Source organism: Ornithorhynchus anatinus, chromosome 21 (genome assembly GCF_004115215.2).
Source record: "Ornithorhynchus anatinus isolate Pmale09 chromosome 21, mOrnAna1.pri.v4, whole genome shotgun sequence".
Lineage (NCBI taxonomy): Eukaryota > Metazoa > Chordata > Mammalia > Monotremata > Ornithorhynchidae > Ornithorhynchus > Ornithorhynchus anatinus.
Window position 1 is genome coordinate 2065647 of NC_041748.1, and position 16984 is coordinate 2082630.

Consider the following 16984-nt stretch of genomic DNA (forward strand, 5'->3'; position numbering starts at 1 on the left):
GACGGCGAGGAGGTGGGCGGCGGGAAGAGAGAAGGGAGGAGAGGTAGGAGGGGGAGAGGCGACGGACAACCTCGAAGCCTAGAGTGAGGAGTTTTTGTTTCGTGCAAAGGTCCAGAGGCGACCGCTGGAGGCTGTTGAGGAGGGGCGTAGCGACAGGCCCACAGCCTTTCTGCAGGAAGATGATCCGGCCTACCCACCCATTCGGGCTATTTATTCACTCGATCGCATTGACTGAGCGCCTACTGCGGGCGGAGGGCTGGACCGAGCGTCCTCTCCTCCTCTAGACGGCCAAGCTCGTGGGTCAGTTGTGGCGTGAGATTGTCCTCTCCCAAGCGCTTGGCCCGGCGTTCTGCACCCAGGAGGCGCTCAGTAAATACGATCGACGCCTTTGGCTCCCTTCGGCATAGCCCTGGCGCTTGGATCCGTCCTCTTTCTTCATCCCCCCTCCTTCCAACCCCACCACCACTTGTGTCCACATCCCTCATTTCATTATTTCTATTCTCGTCCGTCTCCCCCTCTGGTGATGAGACGATCATCATTATTATGATTATGGGAGACAAACGGCTAGAGCCCGGGACTGGGGGTCGGGGGACCCGGGTTCTTATCCCGGCTCTGCCCATCACCCGCCGCGCGACCTCGGGCCGGTCGCCTCACTCGGCAGAGTCCGTGCCCCGTGCGGGACGGGGACCACGTCCAACCCGATTGGCCTGTATTCACCCCAGCGCTTTTTCCAGCGCCTTGCACCTTGTGAGCGCTTAGCAGATACCACAATTTATCATCGTTCTCGTGCCTCGGTTGGCTCACCTGTAAAATGGGGATCCAATCCCCGTTCTCCCTCGTACTTGGAATGCGAACGGCCTGCGGGCCGGGGCCCGCGCCTGGCCCGGTGACCTTGTGTCTAGCCCGGCGTCTTGTACGGCGCCTAGGAAGTGCTCAACAAAGCACGGTGTGGTGGATATAATCCCCGTCACTTGTCTGCTCTGTGGGCTTGGGCAAGCCACCTCACTTCTCCGGGCCTCGGTTCCCTCCTCTGTCAAACGGGGATGAAGACTGTGATCCCCATGTGGGACGGGGACTGGGTCCAACTCGATTTGCTTCCCCCAGCACTCAGTACAGCGCCTGCCACACGGTAAGCACTTAACAAGTACCATAATTATTTCCATCATTATTTTTAAATTATTATTATTACTGAAGAAAGCAGCCTAGGGGCAGAACACAAAGAACAGCAGCAGCTCTGCTGAGTGACGCCGGGCAAGTCGCTTTGACTTCTCTGGGCCTCAGTTCCCTCATCTGTAAAACGGGACAGGGACCGTGTCCAAGCTTGTATCTCCCCCAGCGCTTAGTACAGTGCCCGGCACATAGTTGGCGCTCAGCAAATACCACAGAGAAGCAGCGTGGCCTAGGGGACAGAACCCTTCCCTTCTCTGGGCCTCGGTTCCCTCCTCTGTAAAACGGGGATGAAGGCCGTGAGCCCCACGTGGGACGGGGACCGGGTCCAACCCGATGAGCTCGTACCTCCCCCGGCGCTTAGAACGGTGCCTGGCACCAAGTAAGCGCTTCCCAGACACCACTGAAAAGAATAAATACCCGACCCGCCCTTTGAGATTTCTAGAAAGTGCTTTTATTCCCGGGATTCCTGACGTCAGGGCTCGGATCTGGGTCCCGGCCCGCGTCCCGGTCGAGATGGACGGAGGGGCGGGGAGGGAGGGCGGGTCGAGGCCCGAGGCGGGAGAGGATCGACGCTCGGTCTCTCTTCCGTCCGTCTCCCCGCTTCCTCCTCGTCCCCGGGTGTCCCCGGACCCCCCGGGTGTCCCACAGGGCGGGGTGGGACCTGAGGGGGGGGGGGGGGGGTCTTAGGTTTCTCCCACCCCCTCCCCGTCCCGCACGTGCTCCGCGAGATTCCCGCCTCCGGGAGGCCGGAAACTGGGGGTGTCGCTTCCCCCGGGGAGAAGAGAGGGGAAGGCAGGACCTGCCGCAAAGCACGGTGTTAGAAGCGGCGGCCCGCGCGACTCGACGGTGGAGGAGGAAACTCTCCGCGTCTCCGCCCGCTCCCCCGGGGCCGGGGGTCGGGCCAGAAGCCGGAGAGAGAGCCGGGTCCCCTCAGCGGGCATGGGCCGGCGGCGGGGGGGGTCTTCCGTCGACGACGGTCCTCCCGGGGCCCGGAGGGCGTCGCCGAAGGGACGTCTCACTGGGACACGAGGCGCCCGCCGCGGACCTCGAGGCCAGACCGATGCCCGCCGGTTGGCACGCCGCCCCGCACGCCGCGCTCACCCGCCGGGGGCGGTGGCGGGAGACGGGCGACGTCGTGAACCGGCCCGGGGAATTTAAAACCGAGAAATCTCAATCCACATCCAACTGAAACTTACCAACGGAACTACTAGCGGAACGGCCGGGGGTGGGCGTGGGCGCTTCCCTTCTCCCCCGGGGTCGGTCCCCGCCACCGGCCCCCCGCAAAACCCACCGGCCCGTGAAACCTGGCTCCCCGGCAGGAGCTTGGCCGCGTCCGTTCCCCGGCCTGGTTTTCCTCGGCCTCGGGGGTCTCGACGGGGCCTGCTTCTGGGAGGGACGGTTGGGGAAGGGGCGCGAACCGGCCCGCCCCCCTCCAGACGTCCCCCCCGAAACGGCATCACCCTCGAACCGCGGCCCCGCCGCCTCCCTTCGGCTCTCATCGCTTCCGCGCCACCGGAGGGCGGGGAGGAGGAGGAGGAGGAGGAGGACCAGACCCTTCGGCTCCCCCAGCCCCCGGAGGGGTGGCGGGAGAGGGGGTGACCAGGCGGGGGGCCGGGGGGAGGGGACGCAGCGTGAAGTTGAGGGCCGGCGCGGGGTTGGGGGAGGGGGCGTTAGCGCCTCGCTCCCCTCTGACGGCCCACGAGGGCGGATGGCGTCCGAGGGGCTTCCTGACGAGAGGCCCGTCGCCCATCCGCGACCCGGTGACCCCGGGGCCTCCCCCCGCACCCGGTTCCAGCCCGGATCTTCCCGCCGGTCCGGACCGAGAACCACCAGAGGACCGTCGGATCGGGCCCACATCCGACCCCACGATTCACTCCCCGTCCCGCCGGGCCACGGGCGCCTTTATCGGGGACGTCCGCCTCGAGCCCCGGGGCTTTGGGGGAGGGTCCGTCGGCCCGCGTCCCCACCGCCGCCCTCCCCGGCCGCCCCCACCGACAGCCAGGAACGGGAGGGGGACGGAGGGGATGGGGACGGGGGGGACCCCGGACTTTCCCCGGCCGCTCCGGGTCTCTGGCTAAGATGGCCGGGGCGGTGAGGGGAGGGAGGACGGCCTCCAGACGCCCTTCCGGCTGAAGGCGGGTTGGGGGGGCGGGGAGGGGGCCCGGGTCCGTCGGTCGGCGACGCGGAGGGGCCGAGGAGGCGGGGGGCGGGGAGGGAGGGGTCCCGGCTCTATTTGGGTACCAGGCCCCGGGATTGCGGGTAGAGCAGAGATCCGGCGGACGTTCCCGAGGAGAGCGAGGAGGCCGCGGGCTTCCGGACCATCTTCGGCCTGTCCGCGGTCGCGGGGGGTCGAGGGGAGGGGATTCTAAGTCCGTGGGCGTTCTAGCCGGCGGACCCCACCCCCCCCGGGCTCTCCTCCCAAGCCGTCCGGCCCCCGGCCCCCTCCCACCTCACCTCGCCCATCGTCTAGTCCAGCCCGGCCCGCGCGCCGGGCTCCTCTCCCGCCAACCTTCTGGCCGGGCCTCCGCCTCGTCCGCCTCGCCCGCGTCCCGCCCCGCCGCCCCCGGGGTTAGCCGTCCCCCCCGCCTCACCGGGCCTTGGGCTTCTTGGTGAGGGAGCCGGCCAGGCCGGAGGCGTCCACTTGGATCTCGCCCTCCTCCTGCAGGGCGGCCTCCAGGGCCGCCTGGACTTTGGGGGAGACGGTGGGCCCTTCGTAGTCGCGGGTGGTCCGGCTCGGCATGTCCAGCTCCAGCAGCACGATGTTCTCCGCCTGCAGCGGGGGTCGGGACGGGCGCTCGGTCACCGCCCCCCGCCCCCCGCCCCCCGCTCCCCCCGGCACCACCGGCGTCGGGAAAGGGACCGCGGCTCGTCGTGCGCGGGCAATGCGTCCGCTTACTCTTCTCTCGGACTCTCCCCAGCGCTCAGTCCAGTGCTCTGCACACAGTGTTTTGACTTCTCTTCACGTCCGTCTCCCTCTCTAGACTGCCGGCTCCTCGTGGGCAGGGAACGGGTCTGTTCTATTGTTCTGTCGGACTCTGCCGGGCGCTCAGTCCGGTGCTCTGCACACAGGAAGCGCTCAATAAATCTGACCGAATGAACGGAAGAGAAGCCGCGTGGCTAGCGGCTAGAGTCCGGGCCCGGGAGACGGAAGGATCTGGGTTCTAATCCCGACTCCGCCCCTTGTCTGCCGTGTGACCTGGGGCCAGTCGCTACACTTCTCTGGGCCTCGGTTCCCCCTTCCGTAAAACGGGGGTGGAGACCGTGAGCTCCACGGAGGACGGGGACCGGGTCCGACCCCATCCGCTCGGATCCCCTACCAGAGCTTGGAACAGTCCCTGCCACACACTGAGCGCTTATCAAGTAACGCAATTATTATTATTACGATGACTACCCCCACCACCGGGGGCGGGCCGGCGGGGTCGACTGGCGACGGTCGCCGTCTCGCCGGTTGGTTTTCCCGCCCGGAGGGGGTCGGGAGGGCGGGGGGAGGGGGCCTTACCCGGTACCGGGCCTCGGCACACGTCATCATGGACGTCTTGGCGTGTTGGCTGAGAGGCCGCTTGGATCCCACGGCGGACACGGGCCGCCTCATCATCTGCTGGTTGCTGGTCGGGGGAGACGCCCCCACCCCCCGGTCAGCTTGCCACGGCAGACGCCTCCCCCGACCGCCCCCCCGCCACCCCCAAGCCTACTACTTGGGCCGGCGGGGGCCCGGCCGTCCGATCCCGGCCCCGCCGCGTGACCCTGGGCCGGTCACATCCCCCGGCCTCCGTCTCCAAATGGGGATTCGATCCCCGTTCCCCCTCCCCCTTAGACTGGCAGCCCCGTGCGGGGTGGGAGACTGGGTCCGACCTCATCATCTTTTCTCTCTCCAGCGCTCGGCGCAGTGCTCGGCACGCGGTAAGCGCCGAACGGACACCGTCATCATAACTACCATTCCTCTTATCGTTGCCAGAACCGGCCGGGAGCCGACCCCATCGTCTTTGCGTCTGCCCCGGCGCTCGGTACGGGACTCGGCACGTGGTGAGCGCCTAACGGTTATTATCGTTATTATTATTATTACTACTGCCAGGACCGGCCTCGGACCCGTTCCCCTCTGCCGTCCGGCCCGCCCCGGGCCGAGGTCCGAGGTCGCTCACTCCAGCCGGGTGATGGGATGCAATTTCCACTGGTCTTCCTCTTCGTCGAAGTAGGATCTGTTCATGATCTTGGATTTCTCTTCCAGGGGAATGAAGTTCTCTATGATGAGATGCCTGGCGAATCAAAAAGACCCCCCGAGGAGAGGCCGGGGGGCGGGGAGGAGGAGGGCCCTCAGAAAACCGGCTCCGCCGGGCCTCGATGACCCCTCTAGACTGTGAGCTCGCCCTGGGCGGGGAATGTCACTGTTTATTGTTGCGCTGTCCTCTCCCAAGCGCTTAGTACAGTTCTCTGCACACGGTAGGTGCTTGATAAACACGACTGAATGAACGGATCCGCCAGGCTCCAACGGGTCTGGATGTTTTGGACTGGATCTCCCAGCTACTGCTGCCGGTTACTAGAAGCGGCGCGGCTTAATGGGTAGATTGGGAGAAGCAGCGTGGCTCAGTGGAAAGAGCCCGGGCTTTGGAGTCAGAGGTCATGGGTTCGAATCCCGCCTCTGCCGCTTGTCAGCTGTGTGACTGTGGGCAAGTCACTTCACTTCTCTGGGCCTCAGTTACCTCATCTGTAAAATGAGGATTAAGACTGTGTGAGCCCCACGTGGGACAACCTGATTCCCCTGTGTCTGCCCCAGCGCTTAGAACAGTGCTCTGCACATAGTAAGCGCTTAACAAAATACCAACATTATTATCATCATTATGAGATCCCACTAATTTTTACTACCCTATTTATTCTGTTAATGAGGTGTCCATCCCCTCGATTCTATTTATCGTGATTAGGTTGTCTCGTTTTTGTCCGAATGTCTCCCCCGATTAGACTGTGAGCCCATCGATGGGCAGGGATTGTCTCTATCTGTTGCCCAACTGTCCATTCCAAGCGCTTAGTACAGTGCTTTGCACATAGTGAGCGCTCAATAAATACTGTTGAATGAATGAATACAGCCCCCAGGCCTGGGAGTCAGGACGTGGGTTCTAATCCTTCTTCCGCCACTCGTCTGCTGTGTGACCCGGGGCGAGCCGCCTAACTTCTCTGGGCCTCGCTTACCTCATCTGGAAAATGGGGATTAATAATAATAAAGACGGTATTTGTTAAAAGCGCTCAGTATGTGCCGAGCACCGTCGTTCCAAACACTGGGGTGGATGCGCGGTCATCGGGTTGTCCCCCGTGGGGCTCCCGGTCTCCATCCCCATTTGACAGATAAGCGAGGCCCAGAGAAGCGAAGTGGCTTCCCCAAGGTCACACAGCAGACGAGTGGCGGAGCCGGGATCAGAACCCACGTCCTCTGACTCCCAGGCCCGGGCTCTTGCCAATAAGCCACGCTGCAAGAACGGGAGCCCCGCGTGGGACGATCTGATGACCTCGTAACCAGGAGATTGCTCGGCAGTAATAAGCGCTTAATAAATGCCGTTAGGATTATTACCAAGCGCTTAGTCCAGTGCTCCGCACGCAGTAAGAGCTCAAGAGATACGACCGAAGGAATGAATTTCTCTCGCCACACCTACTACCGTTCCTCGTACTGCCAACACCTCGTCCGAGCGGGGCCGGGAGAGGAGACCCTCCCGCGAGAGACCCGTCAGGAGAGACCCTCCCCGCCGGCCCCGCACCCCAGACGCCCCCGGACGCCCCCGGCCCCGCGCTTACTTGAGCTTGAGCTCCCGGGTGAGCTCGTTTTGCGTCTGCTCGAGTTCCTGTCGCTCTTTGATGTGCGCCTCTTGCAGGTCGTGGATTTCTACCTTCACCGCCTGCAGCTTCGAAAACAGCTACGGGGGGGGGGGACGGGACGGGAACGGAGAGAGGGTTTCGGGCGACCGGCGGGGGTCACGGGGGTCGCGGGCCGGGCCCGGGGATGGGCCGCCCCCTCCCCACACCCTGGATCCCGCTGCGGTCGCTCGTCCGCGCTCGGCACGGTGCTCCGCACACGCTAAGCGCTCGGTAAATAACCGTCGATCGAATCGTCCTCTAGACCGTCAGGGAACGGGTCTGCCGGCTGTTGGGCTGGACTCCCCCAAGTGCTTAGGACAGCGTTCTTAAGCCACCTTTTGGGGCGGGGAAGGTGTCCATCCAATTCTGTTGGATTGGACTCTCCCAAGCGCTCAGGACGGTGCTCGGCCCACGGTGAGCGCTCAATAAATGCCATCGATTAAATACCAGCGCTCCCTGTGGGCAGAGAATGTGCCTTCCAACTTTTCCAGGCGCTCAATACAGTGCTCTGCACAGAGTGAGCGCTCGACAAATACCACTGGTTGACTGTAAGTTTCTTGTGGACAGGGAACGGGTCTACCGACTCTCTCCGGCACTCAGCACAGCGCCCTGCACGCAGAGAGCGCCCGATAAATACCACCGATCGACCGTAGGCTCGCTGTGGGCGGGGAATGCGTCCGCCAACTCTCCCGGGCGCTTAGCACAGTGCTCTGCGCACGGAGAGCTCCCGATAAATAGCTCCGATCGACTGTAAGCTCTCTGTGGGCCAGGAACGTGTCCAACTCTCCCGGGTGTTTAGCACCGGGCTCTGCACAGAACGAGCGCTCAGTAAACAGCCCCCGAGGACGGGGGGGGGGGGCCGTTACCTTTTTGAGCTTTTTGGTCTTGATGTCCACCTCCTGCTGCAGAGAGCTGTAGGTCTCCCTCAGCTCCAGGGTCTCCTCGTCCCGGATCTCAACCTGCTGCTGGATTTCCCGCTCCCGGCGTTTCTGGGCGGGAAAACCCCGAGCGATCCCCGCCGCGTGACCTCGGGCCGGTCGCCGCCCTTCCCCGCCCCTCGGCCCCCTCGCCCGCAAAACGGGGGCGAAGACGGGGAGCCCCGCGGGGGGCGGGGACGGCGTCCGGCCCGACGAGCTCGTGTCCGGTGCCCGGCACGTCGTAAGCGCTTAACGAACACCATCCCGGCCCCGCCGTCCGGAAGCGGGGGTACCGATAGGCGGGGGACGGCGGGAAGCCCCGGGCCGGAGACGGCCCGGACCTTTCCCCGCCAGAACCGAGGGTTCCCCAACTGAGGTGATGGAGTGGGGAAACTGAGGCCCGGAGAAGTGAAGGGACTATTCCACGGGACTCCTGGCCCCCTCCCGCCCCGCAAGAGGTCGAAGCAGCATGGCTCAGTGGAAAGAGCACGGGCTTTGGAGTCAGAGGTCATGGGTTCAAATCCCGGCTCGGCCATTTGTCAGCCGTGTGACTCTGGGCAAGTCACTTAACTTCTCGGTGCCTGAGTTACCTCATCTGTAAAATGGGGATTAAGACTGTGAGCCCCACGTGGGACAACCTGGTTCCCTTGTGTCTACCCCAGCGCTTAGAACAGTGCTCAGCACATAGTAAGCGCTTAACAAATACCAACATTATTATTATTATTAGGTCACCGGGTCGCCTCTCAGGCTGGCGGTGTGGACGCCGCCTCTAGGGGGGACCCCCTTTGGGGGGCGGGGGGGAGGGACGGCCAGCCGGAGGGAGGGGTGTGTCCCCACCCCCGGCCCCGGGAAGCGACCGGTGGCCATCTAACCTGCTCGGCGATCTCCTGCCGCTTCTGCTCCAGGACTTTCTGCTGCTCGTTGGTGTGGTCGATGATGTTCTTCCCGCCGACCAGAAGTTTGCTCTCCATCGCCTGGCGGGGCGGGGGGCGGGCAGGGGAGGGGAGACCGAGCGAGACAATCAGGTCCGGGCAGGGGGCCCGCCCCAATCGTACCTCCAATTCATTTCTCTTCCCGTCCATCTCCCCCTCTAGACCGTCAGCTCCTCGTGGGCAGGGAATGGGTCTGTTACGTTGCTCTATTGGACTGCCCCAAGCGCTCGGTCCAGTGCTCTGCACACGGTCTCTTGATTTCTCTCCGTGTCCGCGTCCCCCTCTAGACTGTCAGCTGGCTGTGGGCGGGGAATGGGTCTGTTCTGTTGTTCTCTCGGACTCTCCCAAGCGCTTAGTACAGTCCTCTCCGCCAGGGAACGTGGCTCAGTGGCAAGAGCCCGGGTCTGGGAGTCAGAGGACGTGGGTTCTGATCCCGGCTCCGGCACTCGTCTGCCGTGTGACCTCGGGGAAGCCACTTGACTTCTCTGGGCCTCGGTGACCTCATCTGTCAAATGGGGATGAAGACCGTGAGCCCCACGTGGGACCACCTGATGACCTCGTAAATCCCCCAGCGCTTAGAAGGGTGCTTGGCACGGAGTAAGCGCTTAACGCACACCGTTGTTATTCATTTCTATTCAAGTCCGTCTCCCCCTCTAGACGGTCGGTTCCTTGCGGGCAGGGAATGGGTCCGTTTACCGTTCTACCGGACTCTCCCAAGCGCTTAGAACAGTGCTCTGCACACAGTATACTGATTTCCCTTCACGCCCGTCTCCCCCTCAAGACGGTCAGCTCCTTGTGGGAGGGGAATGTGTCTGTTCTCTTGCTTTATTGGACTCCCCCAAAGCGCTCAATAAATGCGACTGAACGAATAAATCGCCCCACGGCGAGCTGACAGCCTAGAAGGGGAGACGGTCGTGAACGGACGGAGATCGACGGTGGCGGGCGGGGAACGTGCCCGTCTACTGTCCTTGAGGACTCCCCCCAGCGCTCCGCACGCGGGAAGCGCTCAATAAATACGACCGTCCGATGGAACGGATCGACTGGGCATCTACCGACGGATCGGGAATTCCGTTTATTCACACCGAGGCCCTGTGACTTGTTCTGCCGTCCGTCTCCCCGCCCCCCGACGGTGAGCCCGCCGCGGGCGGGGATGGTCTCCCTCGGTTCCGCTCGCCGGGCGCGGGGCACCGCGCCGAGCGCGCGGAGGGCCCCGCGGGGCACCGGACGGCGCCGACCCCCGCCCGGCGCTCCGCCCACCGTAAGCGCCCCACCGACCGGACCGGGACGGGGGCAGGGTACCTTGATCTTGGCCCCCAGCATCTCGGCCGCGTCCTTCTCCCTCTGCAGGTCCTCGGCCTTCTTCTCCTTCTCCTTCAGGAGCCTCATCCGGTCCTCGGCGACCAGGCTGTGGTCCCCGGCTATGGCCTTCCTCTCGGCCTCGAGCTTCTCCCGCTGGGCCCTCCAGTACTCCTCGGCGTCCCGGCCCGCCCCGCCGGCGCCGTCCTCCTCCTCGTCGTCGTCCTCGTCGTCCCCGTCGGGGTCGCCCTCCTCGCCGCCCCTCCTGGCCCTCCTCTCCCGCTTGCCCACGGACCTCCGCTCCAGCTGGGCCTTGAGGCGGGCGATCTCCTCCTGGAACTCGCGGAGGAGGGCGTCCTTGGGGTCCTCGTTGACGCGGGGCTTGTTCTTGATGTTCTTGGCCCGGTTGGCGTAACGCAGGGTGGTGAGGGTCTCCTCCACGTTGTAGGAGGCGGGCCCCACGTTGGCCACCATGACGGTCTTGGCGTTGCCGCCGAGCGAGTCCTGCAGCAGGCGGGTGAGCTTGGAGTCGCGGTAGGGCACGTGGGTGGTCCGCCCGTCCACCAGGGCCGAGATGACGTTGCCCAGGGCCGACAGCGACAGGTTGATCTTGGTGGCCTCCTTGAGCTGCTCGCCGCGGGCCCCGGTCTTGGCCTGCCGCTCGCTGCCGGCCAGGTCCACCAGGTTGAGCTTGCCCACGCGGATGTGGTTCTCGCCGTCCGGCCCGGTCTCGCTGCACTCCACGGTGATGACGAAGATGGCGTGGGAGCGGGAGCTGTGCTCGTTCATGTGCGTGGCCCCCACCGAGCGGTTGCGGTTGCCCACCTGCATGACGTGCTCGATCTCCCGCACGCTCTTGGTGACGAAGGACGACAGGTCCCGGACGAAGACCCCGGTGTCCGGCCTCTCCTTCAGCTCCAGCCGCCGGGCCTGGTCCTTCCCCAGCAGGTCGCGGATCTCCTCCCGGTAGATCTCCAGGTAGGAGGCCCGGACCAGGTACTGCTGGTTCTGCGACCGCGAGATGTGGGTGAAGATGTGCTCGAAGGAGTTGGGGATCACCCCGCGCCGCTCGGGGTCCCCGCGGACCCCCTCCATGGTGTACGTCTTCCCCGTGCCCGTCTGCCCGTAGGCGAAGATGGTGCCGTTGAAGCCCCCGAGGACCGAGTCCACCAGCGGCCGGAAGGCCTCGTCGTAGAGGTCCAGCTGCTTGGCCGTCCAGTCGTAGACCGCGTCGAAGGTGAAGGTCTTGGGGGCCTCGTGGGGGGCCCGGGGGCTCCGCACCGAAACCTGCCCCAGCTTGGAGTCCACGGCCACCACCTGGGCGTGGCCGGCGGCCCGCTCCTTGCTGGAGGCCGGCCGGCAGCGGACCACCACCTTCACGGCCTCCGAGCTCTTCGCCTTAGACATGCCGCGGGAGCCCCCCGCGCGGGGGCCCGGCCCGCCGCCCGGGGCTCGGCCGGGGGGCCGGAGGGCGGCCGCCGGCCGCGCGGGACCGCCCCCGCCCGACCCCCCTCGGCGTCGGGCGCGCGGTGGCGGCCGGAGTCGGCTCCTGGGGCTTCGCCCCCGCTCCCTCCGCACGCCGGCGGGCCGTCGACTCGTCCGGGGCGGGGGGCGCGTCCCCTGGCTCCGTCGGCCTCTCCCCGCCGCTGGGCACGCCGCTCGGCACGCGGTAGACCGCGTCGGTCCCGCGGGGTGGGGGTCGCGTCTACGCCGTCGTCCTCTCCCCGGCGCTCGGCGCCGCGCTCCCAGCACGGTGGCGGACCCTCACCTCCTCGAGGGCGGGGCCCGTGTCCAACGACTCTACTGTCCTCTCCCGGCGCTCGGCGCGGTGCTCAGCACGCTGCAGGGGACCGTCAGCTCCCGCAGGGCGGGGACCTTAATCTAGTCTCTCTGCGGGCCTCTGCCCAGCGCTCCGCACGCTGCAGGGGACCGTCAGCTCCCGCAGGGCGGGGACCGTTATCTACTCTCTCTGCGGGCCTCCGCCCAGCGCTCCGCGCAGTGCTCAGCACACTGCAGGGGACCGTCAGCTCCCGCAGGGCGGGGACCTTAATCTACTCTCTCTGCGGGCCTCCGCCCAGCGCTCCGCGCGGTGCTCAGCACACTGCAGGGCACCGTCAGCTCCCGCAGGGCGGGGACCGTTATCTGGTCTCTCTGCGGGCCTCTGCCCAGCGGTCCGCACGCCGTGGCGCCCCGCCGGCCCCTCGAGGGCGGGGACTGCGTCGCCCGGCTCTCCGGGCCCGTCCCCGGGGCCGCGCACCGGGCCGGCGAGGTCAGCCCCCTCCCTTCCCCGCGGACGAAATCGGGCCGCGGCGGCGGCGCTCGGCCAAGTCCCCGCGGCGCCGGACGGGGACAAACGGCAACGGCCCACTGCCCTACCAACAGCCGCCCTCACTTACTTCCTTAGCCACGCGCCTCCCTCACAGCTCTCCTTGGCAACGCGCCCCCCCCCCCCCCCTAGCACCCCCTCCTGCTCGACAGCTCTCCCTAGCAACGCGCCTCCCTGACGGCTCACCTGAGCAACGAGCCCCCTCTCTCCCCTCCTCGGCAACGCGGCCCCGCCTCCTTCTTTCCCCTCCTTAGCACCCCTCCTGCTCGCCGGCCCTCCCTAGCAACGCGCCTCCCCGACGGCTTTCCCTAGCAACGGGCCTCCCTCCCCTCCTTGGTGACGCGCCCCCCCCCCCCCCCTTAGCACCCCTTCTGCTAGGCGGCCCTCCCTAGCAACGCGCTTCCCTGACGGCTCAACTTAGCAACGAGCCTCCTCTCTCCGCTCCTTGGCGACGCGCCCCCCCCACCTCCTTAGCACCCCTCCTGCTCGACGGCTCTCCCTAGCAACGCGCCTCCCTGACGGCTCAACTTAGCAACGAGCCTCCTCTCTCCGCTCCTCGGCAACGCGGCCCCGCCTCCTTTCACCTCCTTAGCACCCCTCCTGCTCGACGGCCCTCCCTAGCAACGCGCCTCCCCGACGGCTTTCCCTAGCAACGCACTTCCCTCCCCTCCTTAGCAAGGCGCCCCTCTCCCTCGCCTCTTTAGTCATTCATTCATTCAATCGTAATAATAATATTAATAATGGTGGTATTTGTTAAGCGCTTACAATGTGCCAAGCGCTGTTCTAAGCGCTGGGGGAGATACGAGGTAATCAAGTTGTCCCACGTGGGGCTCACAGTCTTCGTCCTCATTTTAATAATAATAAGGTTGGTATTTGTTAAGCGCTTACTATGTGCAAAGCACTGTTCTAAGCGCTGGGGGAGATGCAGGGTCATCGGGTCGTCCCACGTGGGGCTCACAGTCTTTAATCCCCATACAGACATCACAACGAAGAAATACAATGGCAAAAATGGACACGAGCGGGGTGGGGCTGGGAAGCGGGGGGAAGAGCAAAGGGAGCAAATCAGGGAGACGCGGAAGGGAGGGGGAGATGAGGAAAAGGGGGACCCTCTCTGGCACGGCGCTTCCCTCATCGTCCTCCTTAGCAACACACCTCCCTCCCTTAGCAACGCGCCTCCCTCCTCTTCCTTAGCAACGCGCCTCTTTCCCCCTTAGCAACGCGCCTCCCTCCTTCCTCCTTAGCAACGCCCCTCCCTCCTTCCCCCCCTTAGCAACGCCCCTCCCTCTGCTCCCCTCCTTGGCAACCCGCCTCCCTGACCGCCTTCCTTAGCAACCACCGCCTTCAACATCAATAACTTTATGGAGAGCGGCCCGGCGGACAAAGCAGGCCGGACCCGCTGTGAATGATGATAACGAAGCAATCAAAATAATTACACCAATCATAATGACAATTATTATCAGGATTGAGAACGATACGATGGTCACGAGAGCAATAATAATGATAATGAACAAGCCATGGTATTTATTGAGCAGCTACTGTGTGAGGGGCCCTGGACTAAAATCATAATGATGGAATTTGTTAAGCGCTCACTATGTGCCAGGCACCGTGCTAAGCGCTGGGGGAGATACACGCTGATCGGGGTGGACGGAGTCCTTTCCCATGTGCGGCTCATGCTCCGCATCCCCATTTTACAGATGAGGGAACTGAGGCCCAGAGAAGTGAAATGACTTACCCAAGGTTACACAGCAGACAAGGGGGGGAGCTGGAATAAGAACCCAGGTCCTCCTGCCTCCCAGGCCCGGGCTCTCTCCGCTAAGCCACGTTACTTGAGCACTTCCCGAGTGCAGAGCACCGTAGTGAGCGCTTGGAAGAGTCCGATCCGACGGAGGTGGTGGACACGTTCCCCGCCCACAAGGAGCTGACTGGGAAGCTCACTGTGGTCAATAATGTGTGCAGAACACTGGTCTAAGCGCTTGGGAGAATACACTAGGGACAGGGAGAAGACCCTGCCCAAGACGAGCTGACGGTCTAGACGGACGTTAGGAAATAAATTATTTCTAGAAATGCACACAAGTCCCGTGGGGCGAATATCAAGTGCCCAAGGGGCTGAGGTCCAAATGAACCAATTTCTTAATTTAGCAATTTATGTAATTTATTTATATTCACATCTGTCTCCCCCTCTAGACTGTCTGCTCCTTGCGGGCGGGGAATGGCTCCCTTCTATTGGGCTCTCCCAAGCGTTTAGTCCAGTGCTCCGCACGCTGGAAGCGCTCAATAAATACGGCTGTGGACGCAGAAGGGAGAGGGAGCTGGGGAAGAGCGCTGGGGGAGACCCCTCGGGCGAGGCGGGATTTCAAGGGGGCTCCGAAGGCGGGGAGAGCGGGGATCCGTCGGCTGTGGAGGGGGTCGTGGGCGGGGGGTCGGCGGCGAGAGACGGAGGACGGGGAACGGGTTGGCGTCAGGGGAGCAAAGCGCGCGGGCTGGGCTGTACTAGACGACGGGCGAGTTGAGGCGCGAGGGGCCGGGCTGTAGTAGACGCTCGGCCAGGTGACCGAAGCCCCAAGAAACCAAGAGAAGCTGCGTGGCTCAGTGGCAAGAGCCCGGGCTTGGGAGTCAGTGGTCGTGGGTTTGAATCCCGGCTCTGCCGTTTGTCAGCTGTGTGACTTTGGGCGAGTCACTTCACTTCTCTGGGCCTCAGTGACCTCAACTGTCAAATGGGGATGAAGACTCTGAGCCCCACGTGGGACGACCTGATAATAACGTTGGTATTTGTTAAGCGCTCACTATGTGCCGAGCACTGTTCTAAGCGCTGGGGTAGATACAGGGGAATCGGGTTGTCCCAATTGAGGCTCACAGTCTTAATCCCCATTTTACAGATGAGGTCACTGAGGCATCGAGAAGTCAAGTGACTTGCCCAAAGCCACACAGCTGACAGGTGGCGGAGCCTGGATTAGAACCCACGACCTCTGACTCCTAAGGCCGTGCTCTTTGCACTGAGCCACGCTGCTTCTCTCATCACTTGATCACGTTGTAGCCCCGCGCTCAGTACAGTGCTTTGCACATAGTAAGCGCTTAACAGATACCATTACCATTATTAAGTGACGGCGGCCGAGGAAGCCGAGAATCCCGCAACCCCCTGCTGTCCCGCCCGCCCGCTTGAAGCCCCGACACCCTTAGATCGAGAAGAAATGTGGATCCCGCCCTCTCTCCCCCCCTCCCGTTTGAAAACAACCGGGGCCCAAAATTCCCCTTCCGGGTTTTTATTAAGAAGAAAAACAAAATAGACATATCTATTTAAAAAATTCCTTCGGGTAGAACTCATTCTTTCCCCCGGAAGGCCCCGGGTCCTCGCTTCCCAACGGATCTCGGGGGCGACGTCGTCCGCGTCGCCGCAGGCTACGACCCCCCAGCCGTACGGGCCGGGCGATTCGCTCTGTGCCGGGCGCTGGATCCGCGTTCGGGGCGGCCTCCCGGTCGGAGGGAGCGCCGGGTCCCGACCCCCCGTCGTACGGGTGAGGAAACCGAGGCCCGGAAACGTGAAGCCGGGGACTTCCCGAGGCCCGAGCGAGCCGAGCCGCTCCTCGCCGGTGGAGGAAGACTGGGCTCGGAAACGTGGGCGTCCTCGGCCCCAAGGGGCTGTGGGACCTGGAGTCCCCGTTTCCCTCGCCCCCGACGCTCTGACCAAACCCGAGCGCGTCCCAGTGGGGCTGAGATGACCCAAAACGGTGGCCGGCCTTGGTTTTTTCTTAAAAAAAAAAAAAAGCATTCGTTAAGCACTTCCTATGTGTCAAGCACTGTTCTAAGCACTGGGGGAGATACAAAGTGATCAGGTTGGACCCAATCCAGGTCCCCCAAGGGGCTCCCAGTCTTCATCCCCGTTTTCCGGAGGAGGGAACTGAGGCCCAGAGAGGGGGAGTGACCGGCCCCAGGTCACACGGCGGACAAGCGGCGGAGCCGGGGTTGACTCGGGCTTCGCTTTCCTCCTCCGTAAAATGGGGGTTGATTCGCCGTTATCCCTATCGCCATTCTCCCCCCCCTTCCACGGGGAACCCCGTGTGGGATGGGGACTGGGTCCGACTCCGTCGTCTTCTATCGACGGCCAGCGCTCGGCCCGCGGTAAGCGCGTCACAGATGGCACCGTCGTATTTCGAGGGGAAGCGAAAACCACCCCCTCGGGGTGTGAAGTTCCCGAGAGAGCCCTCCTCTCTCCCCCCCCCATCTCCTGCTCCCGGAAGACCACTCCCCGCCCACCAGGCAAATCCTAAAAATCGGGGAGTGGGGGGCAAAAATTGTATCAAAAATCCAAAATCTGCAACGAGAAGCCGTGTGGTCCAATGGGTAGAGCCCAGGCCCGGACGTCAGACGGACTGGGTTCTCATCCCGGCTCCGCTTGCCTGCCGGGTGACCTTGTAAATTTTTTTTTATTCCTTTTCACGTCCATCTCCCCCTCTACACGGTCGGCTCGCTGTGGGCAGGGAACGGGTCTGATTATTGTTCCGAGCGCT

The 16984-nt window shown here is 63.9% G+C and overlaps 1 protein-coding gene across 1 annotated transcript; it reads right to left on the reverse strand.

Moving 5' to 3' along the window:
* Positions 1–1598: 1598 nt before the first annotated feature.
* On the reverse strand, positions 1599–11590 carry KIF3B (kinesin family member 3B). The gene is made up of 8 exons (XM_029049384.2): positions 10157–11590; positions 8798–8899; positions 7875–7997; positions 6949–7067; positions 5310–5423; positions 4670–4775; positions 3762–3940; positions 1599–3499 (listed from the first exon to the last, which is right to left on the reverse strand). The coding sequence occupies exons 1-8, from the start codon at positions 11558–11560 to the stop codon at positions 3400–3402; spliced, it is 2247 nt and encodes a 748-aa protein (XP_028905217.1). The 5' UTR covers positions 11561–11590; the 3' UTR covers positions 1599–3399.
* Between the last annotated feature and the right edge of the window lie 5394 nt (positions 11591–16984).